The sequence below is a fragment of the Equus caballus genome, chromosome 25 (assembly GCF_041296265.1).
Source record: "Equus caballus isolate H_3958 breed thoroughbred chromosome 25, TB-T2T, whole genome shotgun sequence".
Classification (NCBI taxonomy): Eukaryota; Metazoa; Chordata; class Mammalia; order Perissodactyla; family Equidae; genus Equus; species Equus caballus.
Window position 1 is genome coordinate 8,779,421 of NC_091708.1, and position 24,999 is coordinate 8,804,419.

General features: G+C 43.8%; 1 protein-coding gene across 43 annotated transcripts in view; it reads left to right on the forward strand.

Annotated features, from left to right (window-relative positions):
* Positions 1-24,999, forward strand: part of UNC13B (unc-13 homolog B) — a 217,569-nt gene that overhangs the window by 150,192 nt on the left and 42,378 nt on the right. For 13 of the 43 annotated variants that reach the window (XR_011432368.1, XR_011432366.1, XR_011432365.1 and 10 more), the window contains exons 1-2: positions 12,966-13,106; positions 13,199-15,711. The exons of 27 other annotated variants lie outside the window; for them this stretch is intronic. Coding sequence is in view for 7 of the 16 variants with exons in the window: in XM_070250582.1 (XP_070106683.1) it covers positions 13,434-15,711 (2,278 nt within the window). In the remaining 9 variants the exon portion in view is untranslated. Of the gene's footprint in view, positions 1-12,965; positions 13,107-13,198; positions 15,712-24,999 lie in introns of those variants that run through there. 3 more of the 43 variants (XM_070250587.1, XM_070250588.1, XM_070250583.1) reach the window with 2 other exon arrangements.

The window sequence follows — 24,999 nt, forward strand, 5'->3', positions numbered from 1 at the left end:
GGAGCTGTGACTTCTGACCATGTTTATGTGAGAGGGCAGTAGGCATGTAGACTGCTTTGATTGAGTTTTTAATCATTTGGTCCTGGAATGGAAATGGGCCACAACCTTTAGAGGTACAGGCTAGAAATCTAACTGTTTAGCCAGGCAGTCCTGAAGAGTTTATCCTCTCTTTATGTTCAAGTTTTTGGTAATCAGGGATGGTGATTGACCTGATTGTAGGACTGAAATTTGTCAGCAATTTGTGACTTCTTAGGCCTGCCTTGCAGCTTGTCACGTCTGATTTAGGCTGTGTAGCAGCTGTGTCTTAGCAAATCAGTAAAGTCAACACATCTCTGCCAGGCTCATCAGTACCCTAGGGTGGCATGTTCCTGAGGGCAGGAGAATCGCCTCCCATTACCCATTATTTTCTGCTGCATGAAATTTCTGAGTAGTTTATGGAGGGCATAATTCGGTATGGGAAGAAAAAAGACTTTTTCTCTGTCACCAGAATAAACCATTTCCTCATGATACAGATCCCAGCTGTGTGACCACATGTCAGCCTCTTCATGTTGCTTCTGGCTTTACTTAGTGGTAGAGAAGGAAAGGAGTGAGAAGCTTACTCCTCCATAAGTCAGACTTTGGCTCCACCTGTCCTTTGTACCCTGCGTCTGTGACTGTCAACATTGGGCTATAAGGTAGGCACCTGCTGGTCCTGACCCAGCCACTCTCTCACAATGACACCTGAAAAGGTAGGCCAGGGTTGGAGCAGGTACATTCTTTGTTTCTGGACCAGTTGTATCTGGCCCCAGGGAGATCTAGGCTGGTTGTTTGAGAAGGGAGAATTGCAGTTGGTGATCTGCTCCTCCAGTAGCCCTGTGACACCACTCAGATGCTTTATCTGAGGATGAATTTTGTCTGCCAGGTGGTCTTCTGACTAACCCACCCATGTGGTTCCCCTTTAGAGCTCCTGCAGCTCTGAACCTTCCCACACCTCTGCGTGAGTGTCAGTGTCTCATGTCGCATTTCCATCTTGACTCATCTGTCTCTAGGCGAAGATCCCTGCAAAGATTTAAATTGGGAACCAGACCTTGAGAATGTCTGTTCAGAGCATTTCACAGCTTCTGGATAAATGCCTTTTCCTTCTTAACCCAATCTGTTTTTCCAGTTCTGCTCAGCTCACTCTTGAACAGTCCTGCTTTGAGGAAGCTTCTCAACTGAGGTAGATGCTTGTGCTGTTTCTTATCTCTGAAAAGCATCCCCATCCTTTTAGCCTGCCCAGGGTTCTAAGAGCCAGATCCACTGACAGGGGGCTACAGTGTTGCTCACCTAGCTCAGAACACAGAAATTGCATGTCTATCCCAAAAGGCTAGTGCACTGAGAAGGTCTGATTGTCCTTTGGTCTTATGTTGTCTGGCACTGTAGGCCCTGTTGAACAATGGCATCTGCTTTTTTATTAGAGCTCACACTGACTGCTGTTTACCACTTTCCCACTTACTCTCTTTCTTGGTTTTGCTGAAACATAGGAAGGTGGAAAGACACAAATGTAATTTGTGGTCAGAGCCATATGAGCTCTCTTGTGAAGTTTGAAGACTGTAGCTAGAGATAGCAGATTTGTTGTGCCTTGTGTCCTAAACACATCTTCTTCTGTCTGGGAGCCTTTGTTTTTCTGGAAAACCCAAGCTGCTTAGAAGATAGGGTTGAATGTGTTTGGGTAGGCAGATGGACAAGGCAGGTCACATTAGCCTCAGGTGTAGCATCTGAAGCCCTCAGCCAGGTCCTAGAGCCACTGATGGATGAGGCAGAATGGAGCTTCTTTAGGCAGTATCCTAGCTCTGAGGATCTTCCCCAATCTTGAGAGTTTGAGCTTCTCCTCAGTCTAGGAATTCTGGACCCAAACCTGGTAATGACAGTCACTGCTTTATGAGCCACTCTTTTGAGTGGCTGCAGGGTTGGGAAGGGAATTCTGATTTAATCAGTCTTCCCTATATCTCTCTTTCTCCTGGCTGAAATAGGGGAAGTTCCACAGTAAACTGGCTGTGACTTCCACTGAAATTTGACAGTTTTCAAGGCTTTTTTTCCCCCCTGTATTTAGATGTGATTATAGTTGTGCTGTCAGTCTTTATCTCTTCTGTCATCCGGCCAGCTCCCAGCTGGGTTAGGAGGTATTTGCTCTGCTGTTGGTGTTGGCTGCCTAATGAGGTGGATGGTTAAGAAATGGGTTGTTTAGCATCTCTTGGAATCTAAATTTTCTCCCTTGGTTGAGGGGGAAGCAGTGTCATTGGAAGAAGGTAATAAGGAGGCAAATGTTGGCTTTGGAATCAATGCTTTCTCCTCACGATCTTCCATAAGCCAGGGAAATCATTCTTAATTTAAAACCTTGTTTTATCTACCATATAGGACTGCCTGTTCTGCAATGATGGATTCTGGGGTGGCCCCCATAGACTGACTACTTGATTCAACAAGGGCCTTGTATTGTGGAGTGTCATGAGGACTGTTGCAAGGCAGCAAAAGTAGCAAGGGGAGAGCCTGGTTTGGGCATGCTGGGTGAATCAAACTTACCCGCCTGCTGTCGGCCTAAGAAAAGGGATCAGGCTCAGAAGAGGTAGAATGGCAATGGCTGCACTGGATTGTTACTGACTGGAGCTCTGTGTCGAGAAGAATTCTGAAGTTCTCTGGGCTCAAATGCTGTTTTTCTTGTTCTGTGGTTGCAGAGTAGAAAAGGGTACCATATATTTCATGTATTTGGCATTTTTTACTCCGTGGCTTCAAGAGTCCCTGGCTTATGTTTGGCATTATGTTGCAACAACCAGCTTGAGTGCTCTTTGAAGATAAGGACGTTTAATTTCCTGATGAGTCCTAACTAGAATTGTTGATTAGGAATTAGGACCATGTGAGAGCCGCCTGACTAGCAAGTCTCCAGGGAGATGGGGCTGCCACTGGCAAAGAAGGACTGGGAAATTTGGGGTCATGAAACCAGGGCTCTGAACCTCAGACATCTTTTGGTCAATCTGGTATCAGTTCAGGCTATTTGGTTCTTAATTCTGGCTTCTGAAACAATCTGTGGTCCTGACTTCTGCAGTAGAGGGTCCATCTCAGCCCAGCCGTCTTCCCCTACTTCTCTCTGATCATTGCCTTGGCATAGCCCAAGGGAGTTCTTGTTTTCCAGTTGGTTCTCTTGCTGTGGCTGTTCAGGAAGCACTGGACTAGGTATCTACTCTGAGAACATGGTGCTATTTGATGTTAACTGCACTTGGGCACTATACTTGTTCTCCAGCTTTGCCAAGTGCAAACAGTAGATTACACACATACAAAAACAAACAAACAAAAAAGCAAGAACCTTGTGGCCGGCCCCATGGCTGAGTGGTTAAGTTCATGTGCTCTGCTTTGGCAGCCCAGGGTTTCACTGGTTTGAATCATGGGCGTAGACCTATCACCATTCATCAAGCCATGCTGAGGCGGGGTCCCATGTGCCACAACTAGAAGGACCCACAACTAAAACATACAATTATGTACTGGGGGGCTTTGGGGAGAAGAAGGAAAAATAAAATTAAAAAAAATGCAAGAACCAACCAACCAACCAAAAAAAAACCTAGAGCTTGTCTGAGTAGAAGGGAACACTCCCTTTGTGTTGTGCTCTGGCAGTTTCTTGTGTTCTGCTTCCCTCTGAGACTGGGAGCTCCTCAAAGTATAGGACTCTGTCTTTTGTCTCTTTATATCCTATAGCCTAGGGATGATAGGTAGATAGGCAGGGGAGAAGAACGAGGGGAAGAAATAGGGGGAAGGGAGAGAGTAGCATCTATATTTAGCGAGACACTCACCAAGGGTGTGTGAGTGAGCTTGCTGGCGAGGTTTGTGTGTGCGTGAGTGTGCTGGGAAAGGGGGTGTGTGCGCCAGGAATTTGTGAGGAGGGCTGGTGCCCTATAGGAGGTTGCAGGCAGGAAGCAGCTGGAGAGGAGGAGGAGCAGCAGCAGCAGGAGCAGTAGCTGCCCTGCTTTCCGTCTCAGTCTCAACGCCTGGAAACGATTGAGTTAGAATTCTACATGCAGTTTCAGTTTGGCTGCTATTGCCTTCAGCAGGCTGGTCGTCAGAATCCCCCCTCAGTAGAGAGGTGTGGACCAGATTGGATTCCTAGATTTGCAGCCAGCGAGACTCCTGCCCAGCCCTTCACTGAGGGGATTTCTCTGCTGGGCATTGTTCCTGTCATCAACTTGGCACCGTGGAGACAGCCAGCTGGGTGCAGCTGAGAATAATAGCTCCTTGGCTGTTTGTTGGTTGGGCAGGCAGCGGTGCTGTGGCTTACAAAGTTCATCCTGTGGCTTCTCCGTCAAACCAAGCCGTGCTTCTGAATGGATTTCCTTTTAAAGACAGCTCTTGCATTCTAAAACTTGAGAGTTTGTGGTTTTAATGTGTGGTTTTTTTTTTTTTTTTTTTTCATTTCCTTAACTCTTATTTTGGTTGCAGCAGCAAGGTAAGTGGTATGGAGAGTATGACTGACTCTGAACGACAGGCAGGGACAAAAGCAAAGCATTTGTGGGTGGAATACAGAGGAGCTACATTAATTACATAACTGTTTTAGCCAACTTGCTGGTGGAGGTCATTATAATGAGTGAAAAATAGCATACTCAGCACTGAGGGTAGAATTTTCACATGCACGTGTCTATATGCTGATAGTCTAACCATCCCTTCCTCCTTAGTGCTCTCCTGTATGTGTATAAGTAAGCCATCCGTTCCTCTGGATGTGTGCATACTTGTATACAGATAATCTGTTTCTCCCTCTTGATGTGTCCATATGTTTATAAATAACTTGTCTGTTCCTCTCCTGTGTATACATAGATATAGACAGTTCATTCATTCATCTTACATGAATTTGTACAAGCCATCTCTTTCTCCATGTGCATACACACATAAATATAATCTCTCCCTTCATCTCATGCATGTATGCATGTGCTAAGGTAACCTTCCTGTTCTTGTATATGCCTGTGTGTATGCAGAAACCTTTCCATTTTTCTATTGTGTTTGTATGTGCCTACCCTCCTTCTGTCTAATGTATTGCTTCATCCCTCTCACGTGTGCATAAGCCATGTAAACAGAAAAGTCATCTTGAGTTTTCTCTGTCTTCATTGTGTGCACATTTGCATAATGATAATCTGTCCATTTGTGTCATGTATGAATGGTGCGAAGAGCACTAACTTTGTAGACTGAAGACTCGCTTTTAGGTCCCAGCTCTCCTCAGTGACCTTGGTCAAGTCATTTAGCCTCTCCAAGCTTCATTTTTCTCATTTACGAAATCAGAATAATAATCCTTCCCTCCCACCTCACAGGGTTGTTGTGAGGATAGAATACATGTAAACGGTAGAATTCTAAACAAATATAATTTTACTCTTGTTTCATGTCCCTCTAGTGTGAGTTGTATAGGAAGGCGTACTTTTCACCCAGCTGCACTGAATTTATGCTCTTGGAGAGTCTCTCATTCTTCCCTGGGAAGGCATGGCGTCTGTTGAAGTAGCTAGGTTTATCCTGTGGTTTGCCCAGAGTATTGGAAAGAAGCTACATAGAGCTGCAGGTTATCTAGAAAGGGTCAAGTTGAGAGAGAGAAAAGGTACCATCCTCTGCAGGGTGGGGCCTTAATACTTGGTCCTTTGTAGGCTTGAGGAGAGTTAAACTTGTCACAAAATGGAAATATGCTGCTTCCAACTAGGATCAAAGTGAGCAGGTGAAAGAACAGAGCATTTTCCTGCCCCTGAGGTGGCAGCCTGCTCTCTGTAGTGAGCATTTGCTGCTAGGTTTTGAAGGCTCTCCAGAGTCTCCCCCACCCCAACCTTCTAGACCTGCACTGTCCGTTGTGATAGCCACTGGCCATGTGTGGTTGTTGAGTACTTGAAGAATAGCTAGTCTAAATTAAGATGTGCTGTAAATGTAAGATACATACCAGAGTTCAAGGACTCAGTATGAAATATAGAATGCAAATATATGATTAATAATTTTATATTGATTACACGTTGAAATAATATCTTGGATAATGGGTTAAATAAAATATATTAAAATTTATTTCAGTTGTTTATCTTTAATTTTTTTTTTTGAGGACGATTAGCCCTGAGCTAACATCTGCTGCCAATCCTCCTCTCTTTGCTGAGGAAGACTGGCCCTGAGCTAACATCTGTGCCCATCTTCCTCTACTTTATATATGAGTTGCCTGCCACAGCATTGGTTAATAAGTGGTACGTAGGTCCGCACTGGGATCCAAACTGGCGAACCCTGGGCTGCCAAAGCAGAACATGTGAACTTAACCGTTGCACCACCAGGCCAGCCCCTATTTTTACTTTTTTTTATGTGGCTACTAGAAATTTTAAGATTACATATGTGGCTCACATTGAATTTCTGTTGGACAGTGCTGCTCGAGACCCATCATCAGCACAAGGATCAGGGAAGCTCTTCCAGCTGGAAGGCAAATGGAAGCCCCATGATGGCAACTCTGGGGATGACAGCAGCCATGGCAGGGTCTCTTCATATGCTGGAGAGGTACCAGCTGATTGACAATCTGGCAGAGGCTTGTGCTGCCACTGCCCTCTTTATTTGTTTTGAGTGAGTCCCCAGAAATTTCTGAGTAAGTATATTTGGGGAGAGGTTTCCAACTTAGTTCTACAGTGTAAAGGGATTGTAAGCCATGGATCTAGAAGGACACTTAGAACTTGAAGGCAACATGTTATGGAAGCAGGAGGGTACTAGTAATTAGGAGACTTGGATTCTCACTCAGCTCTGCCATCACTCATTTATTCTTTCCATGGCACAAGTTCTCACTGTCTGCCAGGTCATGCACTTGGCAGAGTAATGCCCTGTGCTAGTCACTGGGAATTCAAAAACAAATAAGATACAGCTTCCATTGTAGTGGAGTTCATACCCACTGTGGCTCCTCAAGCAAGAGCCTCCCATTTAGGGATCTGCAAAATAAAACAGATTAACAATAAGGGTGTCCTTCTAGGTCAAGGGTTATAAACTTGGGTAATAGAGCTCTTGGGGAGCCAGAGTAGCTGCCCTGCCTAAAGACTTTCAAATTTGAAATTTAGAAAAACATCATGATAGCCAAACAAAAATACTCTGTAGGCTAGATCACAATGTAGTATGACATTCCAGGTCTTGCTGTTCTCTAAAGGACTCTTCTCACTCTAGCATTTTCTGATTTTGTGTTCTGGATCCTTTTATTCAGTGGCAAGATTTGCTTGTTTGTTTGTTTTGAGCACCGTGCGTGCCAGGCACTGTTCTAGGTGCTGGGGATACAGCAGTGAACACAACAGAGTCCCTGCTCCCATTCTAGGATAGAGAAGTTGGGGAGAGAGACAGATAATAAGCAAAGATCTATCCAATGGTAATAAGTTCTGTGGAGAACCTAGAACAGAGTAAGGGGATAGAGAATATGAATTTTTTTGCAGGGAGGGAGGAGTTATCAGGAGCTAGATTCTTGCCTACGTGAATTCTTCAGTTTACTCACAAGAGCCGTGAGGTAGTAAGGAGAAAACAGCTTGGTGAGTGCTTAAGAAAAAGTTATTCTGATGCTTGTTAAAAATGGTGAGGCGGACTTTATTTAGAAGGACTACTGTACTGGGGTATTGTAATAGGGAGGAGAGATTAAACCCAAATAGAAGCAAAAGTGGACATTTATAACCAAGGAGCAGAGTGAGAGTCAGTGGATGGAAAATTACTAAGAGGAAACATCAGGGGTAAGGGAGAGTGTGGCTAAACTGATTTAATGGGATTTTTGCTAGAGGCAGGCCAGGGTGGGGGGATGAGGAATTTGATCAGATATCAAAGGTGAGGAATTTTCACGAACTAACCTAGCAGGATTCTTGCTAAAACTGAACTAAACAGAGCCCGAGGTCAGTGGCCTAGTCAGAAAGGGACTCAGTGGAGCCCACTCAAGTTTGGTCAAAGGAGTCTTTGTCAAGAGTGTTAGATTCTGGGTGCATATGTGTTGGTTTTACTCTTTGGTGTAATAAACCTTTGTACTGCTGAAGGGGAGCCCTGAGTGGGGCACAGAATCCCCAGCTCTCCTGAATGTCATTCAGTCTTCGTTCAGAAGTCTTGATATGCCAACCCCCTGAAGGCTGCATTTTCCCTCACGCTGCAGTACATTACTTGAGGTTCTGTCTCCCCTCTTGGATACAGTGCTCTTGAGGTTTACTTTCCTTTACGGTGTCCATCTTCTAGCCTATAAATGGGGTTCCTGCTGATGCTGGAGAGGAGGAAGGGCAAATCCTAGGAACTGCAGTACTGGGACCTTGGTGTGCATTTGATCTAAGGCATTCTTTATTCCTTCTGGCTAATCTCACTCTTTATACCTCGTGACCGTGATCATTTTCTCTGACAGAATTCTCTGTAAGCATTGATTCTTTCCCAAAGATTAACCTCCTAAGAATACCCCTACCTGCTGTGGCCCTAGAAACCCATTCCTCCCACCATATTAGCCATACAGCATAATTGGTAAATGGCCCAGGAATGACCTGCCCTCTGTGGGTGGGATGTGGGAGGCTCAGAGCTCCTGACTTTCTGCCTTCTGGCATTGTTTTCACACAAAGTAAGAGGCTGCTTGATATATTTATAGATAGTCCTGGCCTGTTCCCCGAGGTCCCCCAGTTCCTTCCTCCAAGCCAAGATTTGGGTCAGAAGCAATTTTACAAGGAATACTCACATTACTTAAAACATTTATTTGATAAGTCAGAGAGAAGAGTAAAAGAATCAGCCATTTCAGAAAACTGAAGGGTTTTTTCCTCTTGACTTTTTTTGGTAGGCTGATGCGGATGCAGTGTGATTTAAGGGGGTCTACTCTCTGCTGTAGTTCTCAGCTTTCCATCATTGAAGTTTTACTCCTTTTGATTAATTCATTTTATTTTGATATGTTCCCTTGTCAAATGCAGATATCCCTTGAAAGCGCTGCCTTATTTTTTCCAGCCTTAAGCATTCCTTAGGAAAAGATCACAGAAAACTATGGCCATATTTGAGAACATATGTATGAAATCTGGAGAGTTGACTAGAGTGGATAAACCAACAGAATGGGGCAGAGTGACAGCACTGGATACTGTGAAGGAGGCTAGAGGGCTGGGTTTGAGCTGGATGGACCCCAAGGCCGCCTTATCCCATTCTAGCTCGAATATTACTTCTTCTCCATGACCTTCCTTGTCCTGGTTTTGCTGGGCCTCTCAATGCCTTCCCATTTCCTATCCCGGAATTGAATGCTTGCTTTTTATTACAACTTCTATTATAACATGTATCACCTTATTTTGTGATTGTCTATATGCCTATCTCCCTCTTCAAACCTTAATATATTAGAGAGCAAGAACTGTGTCTTATATCTCTGGCATATAGCTTAGTGCCTGGCACATAGGTTGAATTGATTTAGTGATCAAACTGTCCTTGTCACATTTTGGTCCCTGTTATTTCATTCCTGTGGACAGTAGTAGCAAAGACAGGCTGGGGAAGGAGGTGGCCTTGAATGGGGCCTCTTGGCTCTGAGGGTTGCCTTTCAGCACATTATGGGTTCTAAGCAAAGTGACTGGTTGATCATCTTGGCATCCCATTGCACTCTGTCCCCTGCTTCAAAACCTAAATATCTTCCAGGGGCAGTGGCTGGCAATTCAGAAGAAGTTTTGGAAGGTTTTGTTTGTTTGTATAATATGGAAGCAAACATCTTTGTTTGGGGCTGGGAGAAGTTGCTATGGCACCTCTAGTTGGAAATTTCCTATTTGTCAGTCATGTAGGAAACCGGGCAGCTCTGCCTTCAGTCCTTGAGGAGGCCCTAGGAAAGGGCTCTGAACACGGTGGCTGTGCCATTTGCCCCAGTGTGGCTGGCCAGCAGTGGCATAGGCACTGCACTCTAGGAGGAGATACCTGGCAAGGCTGTCCAGGAAGTTAGGCTAAGATTAACTGGAGTATTGATCTGAGGGACAGAAGCTGATAGGCCGAAAGTTAACCTGGCCTGTACTGAAGCAATAGCAGGAGAAGTCAGCTTCATTTTTGTTCCTGAAAAAATGGCCTCATCTGGACCAAACTGGGGCTGGCCTTGGAGGACCTGGCAATGAGTTCTGGGCCTCACCGGCATTAGAAAGGAAAAGCTTTGCCTTCTGTAGCTATTTGCTCTGTCCTCATGCTTTCAGGCTGCCTGAAGGAGGATAGCGAGCCTCCTGTCACCTGAATGAAATGTTGGGGACTGAATGTTTTGCTCCTCCCTTTTCTTACCTTAAAAAGAAAACTTGTGGAAGAAAGCAGGACCAATAAAGAATGACGCCCTATGGGGCTGGCCCCGTGGCCGAGTGGTTAAGTTCGCGTGCTCTGCTGCGAGCGGCCCAGTGTTTCGTTGGTTTGAATCCTGGGCGCGGACATGGCACTGCTCGTTGGACCACGCTGAGGCAGCGTCCCACATGCCACAACTAAAAGGACCCACAACGAATAATACACAACTATGTACTGGGGGGCTTTGGGGAGAAAAAGGAAAAAAAAATAAAATCTTTAAAAAAAAAAAAAAAAACAATGACAACCTAATGGTGGGATTCCAGGTACTGCTACAGACCGTTAGAAGAGACTGGGAAAGGCAGGGGTCTGTGGCTAGGATAGAAGTCATGGTTCACTCAAGTCGTACCATTTAGGTGATTGCGTGCTTGGCTTAGATATTGGTTTCTTTGTCTCAGGGACTTGCCATCTCCCTAATAACAACAACACTGTGATACTTCACAGTTTACTAATTGTCAGTCTCTCATTTTAGCTTTATAAATTTGTCTATCTTCCCCACTTTACAGATGAGGAAACTAAGGCACAGAGAAGTCAAGTGTTTAATCCAAGGTCACTGGCGAAGCAAGACCCAAATTTAAGTCTCCTGATTCTCAGTCTAGTAGCACTTGCTCCTGGCTTCAAGTGGTCATACGCAGAGCTTCCATCTTGGTTTAGTAAGCAATCTTTCCTCTTTGAGGCAAACTTGAAAGGCTGATTGCCATCTCCAGTCCTTGTTGGATCAGGAACGTTGTTCAAAGCTAATACTAGGTGCCAAGACCAAATCAGGGATACGTAGACTTTGCACAGTTGGAGAAAAAAGAAAGGGATGGCTTTGGAAGTATAGATTTTGCACTTGTGGGAGGAGAGAAGGAAGAATTTGATGAGTCCCAAAACTGGGGGCTTTGCTACCTAGGCAAAAAGCCCAAGTCCCAGGAGTTCTGGTGGTATACATAGGGCATCCTCTGTCTCTCTCACACGGACTGCAGTGAGTGGGCCAAATTAGGGGTGTGGCTGATCCTGGCCCCTTGAGATACTGGAGTAAAGCAGTAATGGTTAAAAAGCAGTAATTGGGGGGCTGGCCCCATGGCCGAGTGGTTAAGTTCACGCGCTCCGCTGCAGGCGGCCCAGTGTTTCGTTAGTTCGAATCCTGGGCGCGGACATGGCACTGCTCATCAGACCACGTTGAGGCAGCGTCCCACATGCCACAACTAGAAGAACCCACAACGAAGAATACACAACTATGTACTGGGGGGCTTTGGGGAGAAAAAGGAAAAAAATAAAATCTTAAAAAAAAAAAAAAAAAACAGTAATTGGGCCTCTTCAGTGTCTCACAGGATAGATAGTATTCTTAGATGGGAAATTCCTAGATGAAGTAGAGTTTTTAGGTGAGCTAGAGAGAAGAAGGGAGGAAATGAAATGGGAGTTAATCTAGTTCTGTCTCTTGGTTCTTGGCCTGATTATTTCCAGTAAAAGGGGTCAGTTTCATCTTTGTCGTAAGTCTCGTGACTCATCCTTCTGGTTGTTCTTGGTCTGGGGAACACAGTGCTTTTGACTGTCAGGCCCACAGACTGTAGATGGTGGCCTTTCCTGAAAATGAATTGCTGTGAGAGTGGTCACTGGTGTTCTTCACAGGCAGTTTTCCCCTTTTAGGGTTAACTTGAGCACTGAGAAAAGGAAAAGAGGTAGATGTTTAGGAGATTTAGAAATACAGATCAAATCTAGAAAATGAGGAAACCATCCCTGGTTGAAGAACATGAAGGGTAGGATGTCTCCCACCAGCCGATTTTACCACCCCTCCCAACCCCCACCTCCCGGGTGATATTGGCAGTCCCATGCATTCCTGGGCTCCCTGATTTCCCTTTTGTACTTTCTACTCTGCTCTTTCCCTACACTCTGCATGTTCCCAGCAAAAAGGGAATGGATGCCCACCCTACATAAGGTAATAGTCTTTCTCTGCTTTTGTAGTGCAGTCACTGGTAGCTTAGGATGTAGGAGCAAGACTGGTGGCAAGTCTGTCTTCACTTTTTTGGAGAACAGCAAAGAACCCCAGAGCCCTCTGTGAAGTAACCAACTCCCTGCCTGTCGCATGCATCCTTCTCTCCAGGCCTGTCAGAGGGCTAGAGCAGCCCTCTGTTACTCCAGCCGTGGATGGTGCTGGGAAATCAGCCCCTGCCCTGAAGGCGGTGTTGGACCAAGAGAGCCAAATCTGCTTGTTGATTAGGGTGTGCCAAGTCCTTAGGGACTATTAAGTGGAGTCCGGCACTCCAGGCTGCATCTGAACTCCTTTATCCCCAGCTGTGAGCCTATCATATGTGTGCTGTTGGCCACCTGCCCCTCTAGATCCAGACATGTTAAATGCCACTTTGAGTTCTGGATGGTGCCTATGTCCATACTGTGCCGCCTTAGTCTAGAATTTGATGTAGAAGACATTTTTTGTTCGCCAGGTTTGAAACACTTGCCATGGTCCTTTCTCCAAGTGAAGGGTTGCTATCACTAAACAAGGGAAGACACTTTGTGCTACAAGGACAGGCGGGAGTGAACCTTTGAGTAACTGAGTATTTGCCAGAACAACAAACTGGGCGAAAAAAAGAAACATTCCGTGTCTTGTCTTGCACTGTGTATGTGATTTGAGCTTTGGTGGTTAAGCATCTGTTTGTTCATCCCTGAGCCAGACACTGAGCTCACACCCACCTACTTCCCAGAGTTTGTCTCAATCTTGTTGCCTTTAGGTACCTTCCCAGAACACAAGGACTTGATTTGATTTTACATCGATACTCTGATGGGAAACCAAGGAGAGAGAACTGACTGCCTATAGCCTTAAAGGCCAGCGTTGGGAGACAGGTCAGCGTTGGTTCCTATAGTCTTAGAAGGTAGTGTTCTTATTCCTGCTTGACAGCTTGATTCAGATTAAAAGTATCCTTCTGGTTTCTGACCTGAATGTCGTATTTTCCTTTTTCACTAGCTGCAGGATAAGAGTCAAGCCAGGATCCAGGGGCATGTGCCAGGTTTGGAGACCACACATGGGACCATACCAGGCAGCACTGTGGGGTAAACCCAAGGCATCAGCCAGCAACAATTGCTAGAAATAGACTGAAAAGATCAGGACAGGGTCTTGCCTTCTAAGACAATCTGTATTAACTATCCTGACCAGAAATAAGAGGAAGAAGCAGAGAATCCCTCAGACCTCGAGGGACAAAATGAAGCGATTGTTGCAAGAGTCAGAGGAAGAAATCATGGTCACCTTGGGACCCTCCTCCAGGCTTTCCCCGGATAAGGCTAAGGCAGAGACTGTGTGTGGCATCAAGAGCAAGTCCTCAGGCCCTGCTGGATCCTCACTAGAGGGCAGTTCCGTGCCCCCTCACTGTGGATCAGTAGCCTCTGCCACTAGTGGGGATAGAGACGGGGGCCTAGCCCAGCATTGCAGCTTTGGGCAGCAGGCCAGCATCCAGCCGCTTCTGGGCTCCACTGCCTGTGTTTCAGAGTCTGGCTCTGAGGACCTCTCATCTGCTAGCATTACCACAAGCTGTCAAGAGCGCTCAGAGAGGAATCAAGCTACTCCCTTTTTGTCCAGAGGCCCTGGGCAAGGCTGCAGCCGTGAGCAGCGAGAACCTTTGGGAGATGTAGTAGACTATATTATCAGAGAGCTGCAAGGCATCAGCCGTCTCCAAACTGAGATTGCCGAGCTGCAGCAGCACTTGAGCCAAGTCCGGGGTTCAGTGGATGAAGTCTCTAGCTGTGTAGACTCAGTTCTCAGTGAAATAGAAGGCTTACAGGTGGGCAGCAGCTCCCTGGCCAAGGTGTGTGTGGGTGGAAAGGCCCAGGAACCCCATGTGGACCGACCCAGTGAGGAAGCCATTCTGTATCTGTATGGACTTCCTGAGCAAGATGGGGAGAATACCATGGAGCTGGTACACAGCTTCCTGGCCAAGCACCTCTGTGTTAATGGCGTTCAGTGCAACAGGTACATCAGAGAGGCTTACAGGGCAGGCAAAGCCCCAGCCCCCAGGCCTACTGTTGTGAAGCTTGCCCATCTAGAGCATAGAGACTTCATCTTGCAGAAATCCATCCTTTTGCAGAGTTTAGGCATCCGGATTGCCACCAGAGAAGAACCAAGCTGGCCACAGTGCTGTAAGAATTCCCAAAAGGAGTCTCTGTCATTTTTGCAACAACTTCAGGATCATAATTCAAATACTTTAAACCTACATGAACCAGTGCTTCAGATGGAAACAGGAGTCATGGGACCCAAAACAGGAGCATATCACATGAGAGCTCAGAATCAACATAGAGAATCCCAGAACCTTGAGCAGCAAGGCCTTTGCTTCCCACCCAAGAACAATTTAGCAAAGCCAAGTGATGTGTCTCAGCCAGGGGACGAAGTAAAAGGAACACCAGAAGCATCCCGAGTCATCAGTGGTGGCCCTAGTGAACTGACAGGGAGAGAAGCTTCTCTGTCTCCTCTCCCTCAATTTGAGGAAGCTTCCCTAGTGTTAATCTCAAAAGAGGAGGATTCTGGGAAATCCCAGGTTTTCAAACAATGCAGGCAAGGACTTGAAGCATATGAAGTAACAAAAAGAGAAAACTGCAGCGATAAGAGTAAGGCCAGCAGCTACCTGTCGCTGTCTGAGTTGATGAACACAGAGGACAAGCTCCTGGCCTGTGAAGCTGGGCTTGATATTCTGAGCTCAAAGCAGTTAGAGGACCTCTTGACAGACAAGTCCGGAAGGTTTGCAGCTCTGAGCTGTGGCAGCGTGATGGAGGAAATGATCATAGGGCCTGAGACTTTCCGTGACATGGTTCATATTGACTTGAATGAAGAGGAGGAATGTGCTGCTCAGGTCCTTAAAAATGTCTTTGAAAAGTCCTCTTGTGGTCTGAGTGGCTCACAGGAGCATGAAGACGTAGAAATTAAATTTTATACCAGTAAACTGGGCCGAGCAATTCACCACTTTCGTTCAGCTCTACAGGGAGTGTTTCAGAAGCCGGAGAACAGTGGATCGATCAGTCCTGAGGACCTGCAAGGCAATGAGAGTGGATCCCAGACAGAGAACAGTGACAGACTTCTTGTGACAGTGAGTTCAGGAGGTGCCCAGGATTTCTCAGTGGAGAGCCCTGAAAGTCAGGGGAGTGAGAGTTTGCTCAGTGTAGTCTCTGGTGGAATGGGGCTCTCTGCACAGGGAGACCAAAACTCTCAGGATCCCAGCAACTTCTCTCTGGCTTCTAACAACCTGCCTCTTGCATATTCATTGCCAGGTGTTGCTCTGGCTCCATGTCTGGGAAGTGAAACTTGTTCCAGGCCTGAATCTCCCAAGCAGAGCAGACTAAGCCTAGAGCAAGTGTGTGCAGAGACTATCTACCTCAACAAGTGCATCTACAATTTTAAAAATGTTCTAAGAGAGAAAAGACTGAGGCAGAGAAAACTTTTGCATGAGCTAGTACAGAAGGCAAACCATCTCTCAGTAGAAGACATGTACCCAGGTATTCTGAGTCTCTATTTAATGGGGTCATAGCTGACTGGGTATGGCCTCCATCAGGCCAGCATGAGGCCCAGCTTGGTGGTGAATTTCACAAGGCGATGGGGAGGTGCACAGCTTGAGTCAGTCCAAATTACATGCATACAGTCATGCATCACTTAACAGCAGGGACATGTTCTGAGAAATGCATTGTTAGGCAATTTCGTCGTTGCGTGAACATCATAGTGTACGTACACAGACCTAAATGGTACAGCCTACTAACGTCTAGGCTATGTGGTACTAATCTTATGGGACCACTGTCGTGTATGTGGTCCATCTTTGAAACGTCATCATGTGGTACATGACTGTACAGATTTTAAGCTAGTCCTGTGGGAATTGGAGTGAAAGGGGATTCTAAAGCAACAGGAAAGGAATTCCTGTCCCTAGGGAGCTTCCAATCTATTGAGGGGAGGTTTAGAAAGTACATTTTCATATAAGAGGGGGAAACATCTGGGCAGAAGTAATTTACAGCTGCAGGACTTTTAGGATATTCTAGTGTAAAGTAGGTGTGGGATAGGAGGCAGGAATGGGGGATGAGGCATATTGCTCACAGACACTAGAGGGGTTGGTGTAATCCTATGTTACATTTTAAAATTATTCTCCATGGGATTCTTGCTGAGATAAGATTGCCATTTCCCTGGCAGCTGGTGAGGCTTTTCCAGCTCACAGGCCACTGTGGGAGTTTCCCTTACCCCAACTTGTCTTCTTAGTACTGGACTTGACAACATGGAACCTTATTTCCGACTTGGAGCTCTCCAGGAACTGCTTATATTGCTGGCCCTGTCCAATAGCCTGACTCTGCCCTCCACACAGCATATTCCCTTTCTTCCATCTCCATCTAAAAGCTGCTCACGTAAGACCTGGAGAATGGAATGGTTTTTGACTACAAGAAATGGGAGAAATTTTTTCTAGGTAGCATGGAGATATGTAGTTTTAAAATTACATCTCCCACTCTATCCACAAACATATGCTATATTCATCCAGTTTTAAATGTGAATGGAGTTGTCCTCTTATGCATATAACCTGATTAATCTTTCTAAGGCAAAATTAAAATTATGAAACATATTGTGTTGGCAAAGGTGTGAGGGAACAGGCGCCTGTGCATTGCTGGTGGGATGGGAGTGTAAATTAGTATAACCTCTAAGAAAGGCAAGTGGCAAAATTGATCAGAATCATGTATTCTCTTTGAGCGCCAACACCGCTTCCAGGAATACACCCTGCAGGTATATTTTCACGTGTGGAGGCAACATATGTTCAAGGCTATTTTTGAAGTATTATTTTTAATAGCAAAGATTGAAAACAATCTAAATGTTCATTAAGAAAGACTGGTTAAATAATTTACTAGCACATTTGAACAATGGAATACATACCATGTAGCTATAAAAAGAATTAGGTAGCTCTTTACTGAAATGGAAGGATATCTAAGATATATTGACACAAGAAAAATACAAGGTGCAGAACAGTATGGGTAAGACGCGTACATCTGTATAAAAAGGAGAGAGAAAGAATACACACACAAACCCATAGTGTCTGTGTATGTGTAGAATATCTAACAAAGATACCTAAGAAACTGATGCATGATTGCCTATGGGGAAAGGTATTAGGTGAAAAACTAATGGGATGAGAAGATTTTCACTATATGCCTTTTATACTTTTTAGAATTTGAGTAACATGAATGTAATACCAAGTCATAAAATTAAATTTAAAAAATGAAAAATTAAAATCATGTCACACTCCTTCCAAATATCCCTAGAGCTAATTACTCCTTATAGCTTATCAAAAAAAGTCTAAATTCCTTCACTTGGCATTCAAGGCCACTACAACTGGTCTCTGGTTTACATCTCCAGGCTTATCTCCCATTGTCCACTATACTCCACCCAAAAAGAAACTTTACTGCCTCGCAAATTTGCCTTATACTTTCCATTCTTGGCCTCTTCACGTACACGTGCTTCTTTCTAGCCTAAGGTGCTGTGTTCACCACATAAGCCTAGCAAACTTGACTCAGTTCTTCGACATATGGCCAAAACATCAGCTCCTCCAGGAAGCCACCTATAATTCCTCAGCTGTAAGGGATTTCTCTCTCCTCTTAACTTTGCAGCCCTTTTTCCTTCTCGGTGGACATTTAGAAATTATTACATTACAGCAACAATAGAAACAGCAAATATCAAAGTAGTACTTCCTTACTAACTCCTTAAACCTTGGTGGGAGTTGATGTTAGCGTGAGCACCCAGGACCCTTGGGCCCAACTCTTCAGCTTGCAGAGTTCCCCTTCTGGGCTGACATCCTGCTAGGCAATGCAGGAAATTGTACCTGCGGTAAGCAGGTGGTGGCTGCAGCAGTGAGAATGAGGAGGAGGAGGTTTTCTGAAACACCAGTAAGAAAGCAAGCCAAAGTTCTGAGTCCTAGCCAGGATCCAGTCTGGTCTGGGCTGCAGAGGGAATGGTGGAGGGGCTGCCAAGCAGTAGAGTGGCAGCATCCCTTCTGTGCTGGGTCCGGGCCTCATTCCAGCACCATCCATGGAGCAGGAGGAATAGAGCAAGGTAAGCACATAGGCCAGCCCCACACCAACAAATTCTTGTTACAAAGTCCACAAGAGCAGTCATCCTCACCTGGTAAACTGATTAAGTATATCAGTGGCTGCTACCACCACGTGACATTTGAGAAATCGGCTTTCTTCACTGCTCTGCTTGGGACATTTTAGGGCTGAAGCTTACTAATAGTAGCTTACCATTAATTCGAGTTACTTTTCATCTTTTTCCTTCTTTTTGTGGGGGGTTATGTACAAGGCACTGTTTTAGGTACCCTCACATGCATTACGTAAAAATTCAATTCTTTCATTTCTACCACTCCACCAAAATAGCTTTGGGTCAAGGCCTCAGATGACCACCATATTGCCAAACTCTTGGTCCATTTTTAGTCTTCCTCTTAATCAGTTAGCAACTTGACATAATTGATTACTTCCTTCTTTTTATTATAACAGCTTTATTGAGTTATAATTTACATACCATAAAATTCACCCTTAAAATCCCCTAAAAAATGTACAACTGAGTGGTTTTTACCATATTCACAGAGTTATGTAACCATCAATTCCACAATATTTCCATCACCCCAAAAAGAAACCCCTTATCTATTAGTGGTCACTCTGCAGTCCCCTCTGCCCCCAGCCTCTGGCAACCACTAATCTACTTTCTGTTTCTATAGATTTTCCTATTCTGCTCATTGCATATAATTAGATTCATATAATATGTGGCCTCTGTGACTGGCTTCTTCCACTTAGCATAATGTTTTCAAGATTCACCCATATTGTAACTTTTATCACTTCTTCATTTCTTTTTATTGCTGAATGATACTCCATTATATGGATATTCCACATTTTGTTTATCTGTCAATTATTGGACATTTGGGGTTTTTTTAAACCACTTTTTGGCTTGTGAATAACATTGCTATGAACATTCGTGTACAAGTTTTTGTGCAGACATGTTTTCAGTTCTCTTGGGTGGTATACCTAGAATTGGAATTGCTGGGTCATATGGTAACTCTGTGTTTAACGTTTTTGAGAAACTACCAGACAGTTTTCCAATGTGGTTGCACCATTTTACGTTCCCACCAGCAACATATGAGAGTTCTAATTTCTCCACATCCTTGCCAACACTTGTTAATATCTGTTTTTTTTATTATAGCCATCCTAGTGGGTGTGAGTGGTATCTTATTGTGGTATTATTGATTTGCATTTCCCTAATGGCTAATAATGTAGAGTATCTTTTCTGCTGCTTATCAGCCATTTTTATATCTTCTTTGGGGAAATATCTATTCAAATCCTTTGCCTATTTTTAAATTGAGTTATTTGTCCTTTTGTTGTTGAGTTGTAGGAATTCTTTCTTTATGTATTCTGGATATGTGTCCCTTATCAGATATATTATGATTTGTAAATATTTTTCCCCAATCTGTGGGTTGTCTTTTCACTCTCTTGGTGATGTCTTCTGCAGCATAAACATTTTATTCTTTAAAAATTTGTTATTGTGGTAAAATATACGCAACATAAAATTTATCATTTTAACCATTTTGAGTTCATTCACATTGTTGTACAACCATCACTACCATCTAATCTTCAGAATTTTTTCATTTCTCCCACCTGAAATTTTAGGGGCTGGCCCAGTGGCACAGCGGTTAAGTGCGCATGTTCCACTTCGGCGGCCCGAGGTTCACCAGTTTGGATCCCGGGTGCGGATATGGCGCTGCTTGGCAAGCCATGCTGTGGTAGGCGTCCCACATATAAAGTGGAAGAAGATGGGCACGGATGTTAGCTCAGGGCCAGTCCTCCTCAGAAAAAAGAGGAGGATTGGCAGCAGTTAGCTCAGGGCTAATCTTCCTCAAAAAAAAAAAAAAGAAAGAAACTGTATTCATTAAACTAACTCCCCATTCTCCCCTCTCCCCAGCCACTGGCAACCACCATTCTACTTTCTATCTCTATAAATTAAACTGCTCTAGGTACCTCATATAAGTGGTATCACACAATATTTGTTATTCTGTGACTGCCTTATTTTACTTAGCATAATGTCTTCAAGGTTCATTCAAGTCGAAGTATTTGTCAAAATTTCCCTCTGTTTTAAGGCTGAATGGTATTCCATTGTATGTATATACCACATTTTGTTTATCCATTCACCCATTAATGGACACTAGGGTTTCTTCCACCCTTTGGCTATTGTGAATAATGTTGTTATGAACAGGGGTGTACAAATATCTTACGCTTTTCATTTCTTTTGGGTATGTTCCCACAAGTGGAATTGCTGGATCATATGGTAATTCTCATTTTTTTGAGGAATTGCCATATTGTTTTCCGCAGTGGCTGCACCGTTTTACATTCCCACCAACAGTGTACAAAGGTTCCAGTTTCTCTACATCCTTGCCAACACTGGTTACTTCCTGTTTTGTTTTGGTTTGTTTTGTTTCTTGTTTTGTTTGTTTTCTTCCTGTTTTTTTGGTGATAGCTGTCAGGCATGAAGTAGAGTGCAAAAGTTTTAAATTTTGATGAAGTTCAGTGTATCTATTTTTTGTTGTGTTGATTGTGCTTTCGGTTTCATCACTGAGAAACCATTGTCTAATTCAAGGCCACAAAGATTTACCCCTATGATTTTTCCCTAAATGACATTTAAATTAAATGACATTTCTAACTGACGTTTAGGTCTGTGATCCATTTTGAGTTAATTTTTGTATGTGGTGTGAGATAGGGGTCCAACTTCATTCTTGTGCATGTGGATATCTAGTTATTCCAGCACCATTTGCTGAAAAAGAATATTCGTGTTTTTTTTGAGGAAGATTAGCCCTGAGCTAACATCTGCTGCCAATCCTCCTCTTTTTGCTGAGGAAGACTGGCCCTGAGCTAACATCCGTGTCCGTCTTCCTCTACTTTATATGTGGGATGCCTACCACAGCATGGCTTGCCAAGCGGTGCCATGTCCACACCCGGGATCCGAAACGGCGAACCCTGGGCCGCCAAAGTGGAATGTGCGCACTCAACCACTGTGCCACCGGGCCGGCCCCAAGAATATTCTTTCTCCATTGAATGGTCTTAGCACCCTTGTCAAAAATCAACTGACTATAAATGTGAGAGTTTATTTCTTGACTCCCAATTCTATTCCATTGATGTTCAGTTTATCCTTGTGCTTCAATTCCTTCTTTTTGAAACACTGTCTTCACTTGGCTTCAATAACACCTCTTTGTCTTGGTTCTCCCCCAGTATCATTGGCCATTCCTTCTCAGTCATTTTTGCTGGTCCTTCCTCATCTTCCCAACCTTTTAGCATCCCAGGATTCAATCCTAACTTGTTTTTATTCATACTCACTTCCTAGGTAATGTCTTTCAATCTCATGAGTTTCATAAGCATTCCCAGATATATAGCTCCAGCCCAGAAATCTTACATAAACACCAGCCTCCACTTCTACTTAACATCCCCATTTGGATGTAAGTAGACATCTCAGATTTGACATATCCAAAACCACTTTCCTGATCTTGCTCCCTAAGCCCCTGCCAAACCCCCTGCTTTTCCTATAGTCTTTCTCACCAGTAATTGGCATCTCTATGCTTGCAGCTTCTCAGGCCCAAATGCATAGAGCTGTTCTTGACTTCTCCTTTTCTCTCTCAAGTTGTATTCAGTCAATTAGTAAATTCCTCCTGCTCTACCTTTAGAAAATATCCTGAATCTTACCACTATCTCTGCCTCCACCACTATCATTCTTTTCTAAGCCTCTGTTTTCTCCTGTCTAGGTGATTGCAGTAGTCTGACTGGTCTCCCTTGCTTCTGCCCTTGTCCCTCTCCAGTCTCTTCTCCCCACAGCAATCAGAGTAGTCCTTATAAACGAGTCAGATCACATCTCTTCTCTGCGCAGTCTTCCAGCGATACACTGCCTCGCTCCGCGGGAGAGCCGAAGTGTTTATAATGGCCTGGAGCACTCCTTTTGAACTGGTACTCTGATCTCAAACTTGCTCTTCCTCCACACCACTTATGCTCTCCCCTCAGACTTTGCACTTGCTGTATGTTCTGACTGGAATGCTTTTTTCCTAGAACTCTGAATAGCTTCTTTACTCATTTCCTTCAGGTCTATACTTTGATGTCATTTTATCAATGAGGCCTCACTTACTACCTTTTATAAAGTTTTAACAGCAACTGTAACATCACCACAGGAAACATTATCTTTTCCCCTTACCTGAATTTTTCCGTAGAGTCCCTATCACACGTGATGTAGTATATATAGTTCCAGATACTGGAACCAGGATGCCGGTTGTGAATTTTGGCTTTGCCACTTGCTGAGACTTTAGGCAAATTTCTTCACTTCTCTGATCTTCAGTTTAGTCAATAAAAAAATGGAGATAATAACAGTATTTACCCAGCAAAGTTGAGAAATAAATGAGCTTACTCAAATAAAATTCCAGATACATAAAGTGTTTGCTTAATGTTAGCTACTGGCATCATGTTCATCATCATCAACTGTTAGCTCCTCGCACTAGAATAGAAGCTTCTCCAGATCAGGGAGTTTGTTTCGTTCCCTGCTGCATCACCAGCATGGAGAACAGTACCTAGTATGCACAACAATAAGTATTTGTTGAAGAAATCCTCGCAGTAACCCTGGGAGGTAGCTGTTCTTAGCCACTTTTTACAGATAGGAGATGCAGGCCCGGATAAAGTGAACACCCCAAGTCTTTGACTCCCAAATACCATGGAGTTAAGATTGTTTTAACAGCGAAGAAGAATGTCACTTCCTCATAAAATGGAGTATTTGGAAGAGTGAGATCATTCTTAGGGGTCTGATTTTTCTGCAAAGCAGGTATTCTACCGACATATATATCACTTAAACTGAAAACTAAATCTGAGTGGAAAAATCCTAAGGCATTTTAGGAAATTAGGAAGCACAAAAAGTTTGATTCTTACAAGAAAAGGTTTTTGTTTTTTTTTTTACTTTTTATTGAGATTATGATAGTTTACAACCCTGTGAAATTTCAATTGTACATTAATATTTGTCAGTTGTTTTGTAGGTGCACCACTTCACCCTTTGTCACCATCCTCCCCCCCCTTTTCTCCTGGTAACAACTAATCTGTTCTCTTTGTCCACGTGTTTAATTTCCACATATGAGTGGAGTCATACAGAGGTTGTCTTTCTCTATCTGGCTTATTTCACTTAAATAATACCCTCAAGGTCCCTCCATGTTGTTGTGAATGGGATGATTTTATCCTTTTTTATGGCTGAGTAGTATTCCATTGTGTATATATACCATATCTTCTTTATTCAGTCATTCGTTGATGGACACTTAGGTTGCTTCCATGTCTTGGCTTTTGTAAATAATGCTGCAATGAACATAGGGGTGCATGGGTCTTTTGAATTGCTAATTTAAAGTTCTTTGGATAGATACCCAGTAGTGGGATGGCTGGGTCATATGGTATTTGTATTTTTAATTTTTTGAGAAATCTCCATTCTGTTTTCCATAGTGGCTGCACCAGTTTGCATTCCCACCAACAGTGTATGAGGGTTCCTTTTTCTCCACAACCTCTCCAACATTTGGTATTTTTTGTTTTGGTTATTTTAGCCATTCTAATGGGTGTGAGGTGATATCTTAGTGTAGTTTTGATTTGTATTTCCCTGATGATCAGTGATGATGAGCATCAAGAAAAGGTTTTTTGATGTTTGTCCAACAGGTGGGACAAACTGAAGAGCCAATATAGTGGCCTTGGGGTCTGGAAAATGGTATAAGCTGTTGACTAAGACAGACCTACCTTTTACTACATACCAATACTAGGAGATGTGCTAAGGCTCAGGCTACAAAGGTTAAATAGTGTATATGTACTTCTTGCTCTCAAGAAGTTCACAGTGTGTAAAGGGAGACGTTTATACAGACAATTACAGTGAGACGATACTGGCAACACACCATCGTAGAAGTGCACACATAGATGTGTGAGTGCCATAGGCATGTGGTGGAGAGGCACTCATTCTGCTTTTGAGAGGACAGCAGAAAGTTTCATGAGATACGAGAGGCTAGATCACAGAAAGCCTTGACAGCCTTGTCAACAGATTGGGTTTTATTCTTTAGGCAGTATGGGGACTTCTGGAAGAACAGAAGGACACATTCAAAGCAATTTTGATATGATGTGTACAATGTATTTAAGATAGTGGAGGAGTGAAACCTGTCTAATTTGAGTCACAGGTCACTTAAAGTCTTCCTTGCCTAATTTTCCTTTTCAAATGGAACAGAGTGCCCTAGGGGAGGTGAGGGATAGATGTAGAAGAGCTATATTCCCATTCCAGGAGGTGTCTTTTTCATCTCACTCACCTTCCTGTAGCTGCACTGTTTTGGAGGATTCCTGTTCCTGAGTTCATTCTTCTGTCAGGTGAAGTAAAGAAATAGCTTGAAAAATTAGGTCATCAGAAATATCTTGAAAAATTGGGAATTTATGATTAGTTTCTATGATTCTCTTTTCTACTTGTTATGTAATATCACTGGATCTTTAAAAGGCAAGGAAAAGAAAGTGGAGGGGAGCTGATGGGCCCATGTCGATGGACTTTCCTTAGAGAAGGAAGCCTGTGGGCCTATCCATGTGTGGCCTGGAACACAGTGTAGTCTCTGACAAATAGGAAAGTTGTAATCTTGGGACTTTATTCTTCCTCTGCTGTGGCTTGCTTGGGTCTTTCTGGAAGTGTTGGCTTTCCTTTGGGGTATTGTTCTGATTTGATAGATAATCAGGCGTAGGACTGCAGTCAGGGTT